The 12,034-nt window shown below is 38.0% G+C and overlaps 1 protein-coding gene across 3 annotated transcripts in view; it reads right to left on the bottom strand.

Moving 5' to 3' along the window:
* Positions 1 to 8,763: 8,763 nt before the first annotated feature.
* The window catches only part of LOC131530779 (uncharacterized), a 150,929-nt gene continuing 147,658 nt past the window's right edge, over positions 8,764 to 12,034 (bottom strand). For all 3 annotated transcript variants that reach the window (XM_058761225.1, XM_058761242.1, XM_058761233.1), the window contains one exon: positions 8,764 to 11,800. In XM_058761225.1, the coding sequence (XP_058617208.1) occupies positions 10,856 to 11,800 (945 nt within the window). In that variant the 3' untranslated portion in view covers positions 8,764 to 10,855. The remainder of the gene's footprint in view (positions 11,801 to 12,034) is intronic.

The following is a 12,034-nucleotide window of genomic DNA, read 5'->3' as shown; positions in this document are numbered from 1 at the left end:
TCAGTTCTTGAGTTTCCGATTTACTGTAGGCCTACTGATAAGCACTGCAGTGTGGTGGGTTTTAAGACACAACAAAAGTTACTCAATTGTTACTCAAATTTCTAAGTGATAAATATATAACAGCTACACAAAAAATATGAAAATAGATTTGCATTTCCGTTTGTTTTTTTAAATAACTAGTGTTATTGTCATTGTTTTGTTGTTATTAATATTTTATTATATTTATTATTAAAAAATCAAATCAACAGGGAAAAAAGGTAATTTGGACATACTTTAGAGTTGGTTTCATTTGCTCTTTTTTATTGCTATTAAAAAACATCTGTACAGGTGTCTTTTTTAAGTTTCAATTTCAGTATCTGTCACAGAAGTTATCACTGCATTGGGGTTTTCCAGACAACATGCATACAGGCTCATTCAATTAATTTGTGTGTGTATGTATGTATGTATGTATGTATGAATGTATTTATTTATTCAATCAATCATTTTATCTGTACAGCACCTATTATGTTTTTTTATGTTTATAAAATAGTTAAATAGCTTTCAAAAAGTAACACCACCCATCTCAAAAGTTGAAACTGAAAGTACTCACAGTTTATAATAAATAATAATAATATACGTAAATAATAATCCAGTGTAAAATGATGAAACATCATACATGAAGCTTGAATGTATATTGAATTGCATTGGTCATGTCAATCTTCCACAATTTAAATGATAGTTCATGGGAAGGTTACTAATTCATCACTTCAAAATCACAATATTTTCTGTTACACAATAAAAAAATTCAAAATTGTAAATAAAACAAATATTTATTTAAAAACAAAGAAAAATACTATTTCAGTTTTTCTACTTCAAAATGTCACATTACTTACTGTTTCTTTACAATTAATTGTGAAACTTGCAAGCAATTTCTGACTTAAAATAGTTTGGTGTCCTCAGAAGTTATTCAAATTAAGGACTAGGTTATTTTAATTAATTAGAATGAATAATTAATAGGTTAAGATATTATACTGTATACGAGCTGAAAATTAGAACAAATGTTTATAGCAACATGTCTCCTATTATTAAAGGAATAGTTAACCCCCAAAAAAGATAAAAATCTGTCATCATACTGTCCCTCATGCTGTTCCAAACCTGTTTGGCCATAAAGTGGCGCGGCAGCATCATCTTCAACTGTATTGTCCACGAGATGGCAGCACCATCTAAAACACCTGAAAAATAAAAATAATAGGCTAATTATGCATCCCACAGAAAGGAAGTTGTCAGGATCTGTGTGTCAATAATTAGTTCACATGTGATCAAATAGCCTACTGATCTGAACAATTTACATCTGCCGGTACATCTCTCCAGGTGATACCGTTGCAGGTGATGTTAGTTACAGTGAAGAGTAATTTTAATCTGGTTTTATTTCATATTTAAATTTTATATGAACACATCTGTGTAAATTTTGCTGCATTTATAGTCTGTATTTTCTATTCAGTTTTCTATGAGCTTAATCAGCTTCACAGGTGACAGCAAAAAAATTAAACATTTTAAGTGTATTGAAACTTCATGTTTTGACTACCTCAGTAAAGATAGGAATCATAATCATCCTTTCATTTACATGTACATTTTATTTCATCACCACAAAATGCTATTAAACACAATATGTAATCTGAAATCTGGTGGAAATTACATTGTGGCAGGGCCGTTACCACTCCCCCAATAATTACAAATGGCCAAGTTGTACTGTGTTTGAAATATTTGAAATTCTCGCTGCTCTGCTGCACTTCATTATGCACTGCTCTGTTTATTGTTCAGATGACAAAAGGTTTAAAAAGATTACATTGAATTTTAGGCTACCTGCTCTTACTGCATTCCTCAGTGTCAAAATGATTGAGCGGGCCAATCAAGTCAAGGCTGTGTCTTTGCAATTCTAAGCACCCTGCTTCGTCAGCAAGAATGAGAGTTCAAAAAAAGAAGAGTCAACCTTGTCTTTCCAGTTTTTTTTTTTTTCCCCCCCTCAATTGAATACTTTGATTTGCTGTTTCTTTTCAGACTGGCTTTAGTTTGCTTTTTTAGGCTCAATTTTGGATTACACACTTTGAATTTAGTTGCATTTGTATTTCACCTTGTTAGGAGGTAACATGCTTTTATTCTTCAGAAAAGAAAAAAAAAAAAAAGTTTCAGTTTCAGTGTTACCAACTGTGCACACCTTACATGTAGCAGGTTGAGTGTCTCTCATAAAAAACTAAATCTAACACGATCTCTTGAGTTAGTGTAGGATTGATTGTTTAAAAATTAAAAACATACATATGTTATTGCTTATACCAATAAACTGAACTGCTTTCATTTCAGGCGAGCACATCCTTAAGCCACCTCCTCCCCCTCCCTTTTTGTTATATATAGAACTCTTTAGGGGCTATTAGGCACCAAAAGCCTATCAAGTGGGTAAGTTGAATTAAAATTAAATGAATTTTATTCATTTGAGATCAATTAAATAGAGCTCTTTAAGATTTTAAAATTCTGCATTAAGGAAATGACATATTTTGATGTAGTAGGATGATTCATGTACTGTTCAAAAGGTTTCTTTTTCAACTTTTACACTGCAAACAGCATATTTTTGTTCACGCAGTATTCAAATGATTGTCTTTGGTAGTTCACTGATTCTAGTATGCATGTAAACCTTTAAAAGCGCTCTGATTGCTGTGAATGCCATGGGAAATTGCTCTGGAAAACAAAAGAAGGTGTACCCTGGAAGGAGAACATACATCATGTACCACGGTACTACAATGGAAAACGCTCTGAAGATCTACCACAATGGATTCGTACCATCTTCTGGTGGCATGCTCGGTCCAGGAGTTTACGTGAGTCGGAGTAAAAAGAAAGCTTCTCGTTACCCTGTGTATGATGGAAGAGAACAGTTGGCCATCCTCAAATTAAGAGTTTGAGTGGGAAAAGTGAAAAGGATTGATTATCATGGTCATCCCTTACAGAGAACCTGGCATCAGCATGGTTATGACACTGCTTGGGTCCCCCCGAATTGTGGAATGGCACCCAGGGGATTAGAAGAGGACTGTGTTTATGATCCAAACCGGATCAAGGTTCTAGAGATTATTCTAAACCGAAGAAGCTGCTAGAAATCTTTCCAGCATTATTTTGACACCTATGTTTTTAGTTACAAAAGTTATATGGTAAATGTTCTTCCACAGAGGCTTTCAAGATGCTATATCTGTAAAAGCCAAGTTTGAATGAATGAATAAATGAATCAATTAACCATTTATAGGTAAAATTATAAAACACTTCTGCATGAGAAACTGCACAAGTTGTCAGGATTATGGACCTGTCTGTGTTGTGTTTTGCTCGCTGGGACCCAGTTTCTCCCTCATGTTGACTGTGTTAATTTGATTTCAGGTGCGTCTCGTTCTTCCCCAATTATCCTGTGTTTAAAAGCCCCAGTCCATTCAGTTAGCGTTTGTCGGTTTTGAACGTCTTTCCATGTGTTCCTGTATCTCATGCGTGTTTGGATTATTAAAGACTGTGAAGTATTCCTCATTCCTTGCATGGAAAGTGAGGTGTGATACAAGTCACATATGTGTCACACAGATTTCAGGGAAGTTATCACAGCTTTAGGGGTTTCCCAGCTCCATTGTAAACACTCATACCACACATCAAACATATGCGGCAAAGGTGAAACCTTAGTGCGGAGTTCGTCGTCTTTAGAGGTTAATTTTAATGCTTGGTATTTCAACATCAAAGCAAATTGTGAAAAAGATACAGAAGTATATTTTAAGTTAACTTGCGTTCAAGTACATTTTCTAAGCATAATTTAAGTAGTAAGTATACTAAGTGCACTTCTAAGTCAATACTAATGTACATTTGTTTGTTACTTGTTACTACAGTTATTTGTAGTATAAAATTCTAAATGTATACTAAATTTTCAGTACACATCTTACATATAATTTTACTAAACTTTCAGTACACAACCTACATACTGTATATGCTTTTCTTATGTATTGCAACTATACTGTGAACTATACTAAAAATGAATCTACTACTAGCTATATTTATTAGCTATATACTTACTATACTGTATTTCTAGCCCACTTTTTACACAGTATTTATACAGGAAGTTTTCATTTAAAAAATTGTTTTGTATTTTTCTCTTGCTGAATTTCCTTGTAACTACTTAAGCAGTACTGTCACATGCAAACCAACAAAAAGAAACCATCCCTAAGACAAAACTAAACTTGTTTATTCTTGCAAACAGTGCAGGCTCTCTGTCAGTGTAACACACATGTACAGCTATGGCATTGCTTTCTGTGTTACACACACTATTTAAAGCCTGTTTAATTTTTTTTTTTTTTTTTTGGTGTTGGTGGCCTTATTATGTCTAATATTAGTTTATTGCTATGGTTTTCAATGTTTAAAAACAGAATGTAAAGGTGTGAAAAATGAGCCATAGGTTTACTTTTTTTGGAAAAGTTGTGCTGACAAGTTTTAAAAGCTGAATGGATGATTAATATGAAGGGGTGATACTTCTTGACAGTAAATACTTTTATAATGATCCTTATCTACAGAACCTCTTATGATTTTGAAGTCTTCTTCCTCAAAATAGTTAAATGAGAGACAGTACCCTACTCAAAAGGGGAAAATGAAAGTACATAGAATATATTTACAGTGATAGTCCACCCAAAAATGAAAATTTTGTCATTAATTACTCACCCTCATGTCGTTCCAAACCCGTAAGACCTTCGTTCATCTTCGAAACACAAATTAAGATATTTATGCTAAAATCTGAGAGATCTCTGATCCTCCATAGACAGCAACACAAATGAAATGTTCCCAGGTCCGGAAACGTAGCAAGGACATGTGACATCAAGGGTTCAACTGTAATTTTACCAAGCTACGAGAATACTTTTTGTGCGCAAAGAAAACAAAAATAACGACTTTATTCAACAATTCTTCTCCTCCTCATTCCGTCTGCTGTGGCTTGCCACCACTGTAGAAAAAGTATCAGGATGCATGCGCTTGCTACCGTATATGTAAACAACGCATGCGCATGGCGCTGCTGCTTACGTTAGCATGACATGCATTGCATGCGCATGTGTCGTTTATGGATTATGGATGCTGGTACTGCATATTATCCAAAGACAAAATAGCTATTCTGTGACATCATTTTGAAGCGAAATAAAGTGCATACTGTAAATAATCGCATTAAAAGTAGTCCACACTGCTCCGGGGAGAGAATAAAGGTCTTCTGAAGTGAATCGATGCATTTGTGTAAGGCTGATGATACACTGGGCGACTTTTTGAGCAATATTGCTGTCAATGGGCTACCAGGTGAGACACAGGGCCCACGATCGATCTAAAGTATCCAGATAGAAATGTGTTACCCATTCTCAATGGAAAAGTGCCCAAATAACATTGCTCAAATAAAGTTGCCCGGCAAAATTGCTCAAAAAGTTGCCCGTTTATCATCAGCCTAAGAATAATATCCATGTTTAAAACTTTATAAACGGTAATCTCTAGCTTCCGCTAATTGTCCTACACGTTCACACATGTAGATGGATTGAGGGTGAGTAAATCATGGGGTAATTTTTATTTTTGGGTGAACCAAGCCTTTAAGGCTTGGATCATTGGTCATTCATATTTAGTATGATTTAAACCCATATACGGTCTCAATATAGTTGTTCTGATTAATTTGTCTCTCTGCCCCCTCTGTCCTACTTTGTCTCTTAGTAACAAGTCTCAAAGGGATAGTCCACCCAAAATAAAAATAAAAAAATAAATCTGTCATTATTTACTCAACATCACTGTCATTCCAAACCTGCATGTAATGCACAAAAAAAAAGCGACTGCTGCAGCATCAAAAACACAAAATCTTGGACTGTTTATTCCTATTGTGTCCATAAGATGGCAGCACCATCTTGTAAGCAAAATCTATTCCTCTGAATAACTCTGATTTTTCTTGTCATAATTGTTTCCAAATGTTTGTCTATTATTATCATTATTTAATGTTAGACGTTGTCAATGTCTGAATATTAGGGGCATTGTATCTGAATATCCCTGTGTATGTGTTATGTTACTCTTACCAATCTTCAACCCAGATACCCTTCACTACTCCTAAATGGATTTTCTGCCTGCTTAATGTTTGGGAGATCGAACACTAATTAAGATCGTTAATGAAGATTTCATTTAACACTTCAAACTTTAACACATAGCACAACACAACACAATCTGCCAGTTCAGTTTCTACAAACACACAAACACACTAACACACTCTCGCTCAGGAGGAAGCCAGGAGAACATCAAAGAGAATTAGGAATAGGTTTCTGCTACTTGCTGCTAACAAACATGTGTTTTCTTTGCTGAATAAATAGCGACATACCATAGACTTATATTGTAATGGTTTATAAAGGTACAGTATGTAAAGGTTTTCTATAAAATAATATCTTCAGCAAGAATATTGATATCTGTGATGTAGGGCGGTAACGAACCAAATGTGCTCAGTATGTTTGTGAGTGTACTGTTGTTTTCATATGAACTCAACGAATAAGTTAATAGGAAGCAACTTTTGAAAATAGTTTCAAAGTAGCATTTGAAAGTTGCACATCTCTGAAAAACATAGGAGTGTTTGTTTTCCTGAATGAATCATTGTTGTTGAATGTATAGGTTAGGTAAATGATTCAATGACTCCCTTATAAATACAGCCACTTGTTGTGTTCCTGAATGAATTTGTGTTTTGAACAACCCAGAGAGAAATGATGTAGTGACTTAGGCCTACTCATATTGTAAACAAAGACCCTTGTTTTGTTCCTGAATGAATCAGATTTTGAACAAATCTGTCAATCGAAAGATTCAGTGGCTCACTCATAATATACTCGAGGCCATTCAGAACAACAGCAAAGTTGCTTACAGATGTTGCTAAATTGCTATAGATTAACCTGCATTTTTATAATGACTTTATTTATAAATTATTTTCAGAAAGGATATCATTGAATGTCCCCAAAATGAGTTTTTTTGTTTAGATTTATCTCATCTTTAGCCACACACACACACACTTGTTTTTGTAAAAAAGTGGGGACATCCCATAGGCGTAATGGTTTTTATACTGTACAAACTGTATGTACTATTGCCCTACACCTAACCCTACCCCTTACAGGAAACTTTGTGCTATTTCAGATTTTCAATACACTCCATTCTGTGTGATTTACAAGCGTTTTGAAAAGTGGGGACATGGGGTAATGTCCTGAAAAGACACCTTCTCCTTGTAATAACTATGTCATACCATTGTCATTATACAAATTTATGTTCTCATTTGTCACAAAAACGCGCGCTCACACACACAAATACTTTTTCCTATCATGGTAGAAATTTGCCATTGACTTGGTCTGAAATAAGGACATCTTCTATCCCCTATACCCCTTATGAAAACTTGTTCACATTTTCATTTGCATATGTTCATAAAGACGTGTCCTCATGGGGACTGTTGGCTGGTCACCACAATGTTTTACTATCCATCTAAATTATCCGTCTAATTATCAATGTTGGTGGGCATTTTCACCTTGCTGTCCCAGAGGACGCAGGGAAAAAAATGCAAAACCGAGAAACACTTCAAGTAAGCATACCTCTTCCAGATGTCTTGTGGTTGAGCTGCACGCTAATGATCTATAGCTCCATTCTGAGTCGTGCAGGATTGTAGGGCAATTCACCAAATGAATCTTTAATGAGGACATTTTGCAGTGAATTAATGTATTAATGGTAAGTTATTTTTATTCGTATCATTAATGGCATACTTCTGTGCTCCATGTGTTCTGTGAGAAACGTTTTCCTGTCTATGAAAAAAGCCTAAATCTTCTGACACTACTTTTAGAAATAACCCATCTGTGGTATCACTGCTTCACAAAACATGCCCAGAAGCTATCTTATTTGTTTGCATAAGAAAAGTGCGAAAATTATTATTAAACTCAACCCTTTTTTTCTGTATGTGCATGTGTGGTAGGTTCTCACATCCTGCCTATTTAAATATACAGCGCATTGCGTAATAACCTGCACATCAATTAATTATGTAACTCAAGGACAGAGCTGCATTCATAATCTCACTTTCTGCAAATCATTTTGAATCCCTCTCCTGCTCTAAGTGAATTTTGAAGCAATCACACTCTCTCTTTGTCTCTCTCATTCAAGTCTACTATTTCCTACGTCAAGCTTCGCAAACGTAATTAAACCAAATTTAATCTAACAGGATATGCGCAGGAGCTCATGAATAATTAACCAGCCTGGAATCAAAAAGGTGGCAGTGGCTTGTTTATTTGCAGGCACTTGTGGGTATAAGCTAGCTGAAACACAATCACACACACACATTGCAGGATTGAAGTGAACGATAAGCAGGTTTGACTCGCAGGTGCAGTGGTTTGAAACGACCTTATTTTCCCCACTTTCATCAGATGAACTAAGGCTTGTCAGGCCCACTAATAAATCCCATGCATTTTATGTAATCCAGACTTCAGATAGAGCGAATTTCAAGGTGAACCTCGCGGTAAACTTTTGTCTGACTTAAAGTGCGATTTGAACTCTCAGTTTCCATTATTGACCTTGAGTTGTAAGTCTGTCAAACAGCCTGGGAGTAAGTAGACTAGACATTGTGTTTACTCCCTGCCAACTCTGTCCCTGTTTGAAGAGCCTCTATGGACATCTCCGAAGCCAGCACTTACATTTACTCAGCAGAGACAAACACAGACTAGAAGACACACGCGAGAGCCAAAAGTCAATCCAGTTAAAAGTTTTTCTTTACAAAAAAGAGCATATACACATCAGGTCGCGCATACATCACCTCAAAACATACCGTCTTTATTCAAATTTACAAAAAAGAAAAGGAAAAAATACAACAGAATAAATACATTTTTAGTACACACCATCGTGAGATCTCAGTACCAACAGGGCCCACTCGGGGCCACATCAATGTAGTCCAATAAGAAGGCAGAAACCAGGATGAATGCAGTAACTCCACACCCAGTTTACAACTGACCTAATCTACCTGAAAAAAATAGGCAATGACACGTGAAGGATTCAATTCTTTAAACCGTTAAGGCCGGTTTACACCAAGAGCAGTAACTACTGCGATAACGTTAATTGTTCTAATTCTATAAGAATAGGGAAGTCCATACCACAACTATAACGATATCGTTGGAATCACTTTCAAAAATTATTTTTTTTCCAAAACATTGACAGCCAATCGGAAAAGCTTGAGCATTTAAAGCAGCTCGGTCTTATAATAAACAGAACATGCATTGGTGTGGGCACTAATTTCTAATTATCGTTATAGCTATCGCTCTTCGTGTGAATGGGCCTTTAGTCCTAATCAAATAAGCTTCAGGGGATCTGTCTTTCTTTAATCATTCTTCTTACCGTACAATAATATAGACATGAATATTTCATATAACCTTTTTAGGCTCACATTTTTGACAAAGAATGACATTTGTTGGGTTGTTTGGCAAGGTGTGTGTTCGTACTGCACGAAGCACCTGGTATTGGTGCGCATGATTGTGCAGTGATACAGTGGTTCTGGTTCAGTCCAGTCACAGTGAGTCCTTGTGGCCACAAACAGTGTTATTAATCAGGATATCAATGCAGAGTGTGGGCTCAACCCAGAAAAAGGACTTCACATATATTTATTTGGAGCTTCTGCATTCAATTCAAGTAAAAATAAATGTTCTGTTCGGGAAGAGCAACATATCCGACATCGTACTGTGGCAGGGTTTACTCTGCTTCAGTCAATCCAGTGTCTTCCAGTTATATCCAGTGGATTTCAATGTGGGGTAATATATAATCTTCTCCTTCGTTTTCATTTTATTATCTTTTTTGTTACTTGAAGACTACAGTACTGTTGTCACTTTTCACAATGGCATTCAGTGATATTTACATTTAAATGCATTTACATAGAACATCTTTTTCATGTTTTTTTTTCCTCCAATAAAAAAACAACAACAACATTTGTAATCTATTTTCGAACATCATGTATAAAAGTGCATTCTAGCTGAAGCAGATCTGTCAGCTCTCATAAATCATCTTGACTTTTTAAATGTGGGATTTTTTTAGTAATGATTGTTTGTGCATATGTTTTGCACAATTTTAGCGTCAATACATTTGAATTTTGTCATCTTTTTTTTCTAGAGCAACTTTGTATACAATCTGTTCTTGGCAAAAATGTGAGTCATTTTGAACCCTGACAATGTGACATCCGCAAAGCAGAATTTCCAAGCAGGGTTTAAAATTGATGTGTGTTTGTTTTCGTCTGTGTGTATGTGTAAACACCGAGAATCTTTGTGCAGACACTTATTCAGGACTTTACTGTAATATTCAGTGCTTTCTTTTGAATAATTCAGTTCTCTTGCTTTTGTGAATGTATAAACAATTTCTGTACAAATATTAATTTTCCTACTCTCTCGTGTGTTGCCGTAACTTTTCATCTGTGTTATTCTGGCCTTGCGTTTCTCATTCCCGTGTGGTACCATTGTCTTGCTCGCTGCCATGAAAACTCAAGTTGAAATCTCATTCTTTCTCTGTCGTAATTAAATGTGATCTGGAATACAGTGAACTTTGCTTTTCGCTTACTGCCAAACACACTTAAGGAATGTTAAATGCTGGCTAAAGAAACACCGCTCTGTGCTCACACATCAGCTTTTCAGCACTTATTGCTTCAAATTGCATCAATCACTCTCTCCACTGCCTTTGCTCTCTGTGTTCATTTTTCCCTGTCTTCCCTTATTACCTTTCCTCTTCGTCTCTCCCTCCTTACCCTTCACATTTCATTATTCCAGCTCTTGTTGCCTTTTAATCACTGTCCCACCCAACCCCTCTCCTTCTCGCTCTCTCAGACATTCGCCTGCTCCTCGTCTCCAGACTGCTCCTCCTTCTCTTCCCATTCCCTATCCTTGTGCTTTTTGCTGGCTTCTGCATCTCCTTCTTTATCTTCTCCGCTCTCCTTCTCCCTTTCCCTAAAAAGCTGGGCTAATTTCTGGAATTGTGGGCCCCAATCCTCCAGACCTGATCCCCACACCTCCTTCTCGGCGTCTTTGCCTCCCTCGCTGTCCAGGGAGCTGAGGGACCCGGCACGGGAGCCTGTGCCTTCCAGCCCGTACACCTGCACTGAGTCGTATGGCGGCTGCGAGGGGTCGAAGGTCACCTGCGCAAGGCGTAGACGCAGGAACTCGCCAACCCTTAGGGCGAGAGAGTGAGGACCTCCGACAGGAGCTCCTCTTCCTGACCCATCAGGTGCTGAGGGCCACGCTCCGCCATAACCTAGGATGCCCCCAAAAGCCCCCCGGCCCTGGCCGGGATACGGAAGCAGCTGAGGCGTCATATCCCTCCTGCCCAGTGGGTACCCGGTTATCCCCACCCGTTCGTGCCAGTCTCCTATGAACCCGCCACCTTCCGGATACATCCCGGCACTCAGTGGAATGCTGCCCTCTCTCTCGGGCCTTCCCACCACAAATCCGCTGCCCATCTCCAGCCCGCCCCGTCCCAGAGTCCCCGGGTAGTCCCTCTGCTGCTCCCCCTGCAGGATAGTGGCATAATTGCCACTGACCGACTGCATTTCTGTGCTTCCACTGGGAGCGTCAGCCACCCCAGCATGGTTGGAGTCAGCAGGCCCAGCACCGCTTCTACTTAGGGAAAGACTGCCCCGCGAGGAGTGCCGCCCAGCTCGGGGGAGTGTGGCGGAGTCGCACACCCAACCGCCGGTGGGGCCTGGCCCAGCGATCGAGCCAGAACGGGTCAACACCAGCTCCCGCTCGCGGGGGGCCATGTCCGGCTGGACCTGTAGGGGACGGGGAGGAGCAGGAGGGTTAGAGCGGGAGGTAAGGATGAGTTTATTCTTCTGTTATTCAGCAGAGGGATGCGTGTGAGAGAGAGGATTGTTAAGAAAGGGAAGAGAAAGCAGAAGATATTTCACCATGAGCAGGTGAAAACAGAAAAATGTGATGACAATGAAGTGAGACAGTAAAGTGTTAGCGAGTAGAGGAAGTAAGTGACAAATTCAGACAGATGGAGA

Source organism: Onychostoma macrolepis, chromosome 02, assembly GCF_012432095.1.
Source record: "Onychostoma macrolepis isolate SWU-2019 chromosome 02, ASM1243209v1, whole genome shotgun sequence".
NCBI lineage: Eukaryota > Metazoa > Chordata > Actinopteri > Cypriniformes > Cyprinidae > Onychostoma > Onychostoma macrolepis.
Note: the sequence above shows the minus strand (reverse complement) of the source record. Positions and strands in the feature narration are given on the sequence as shown.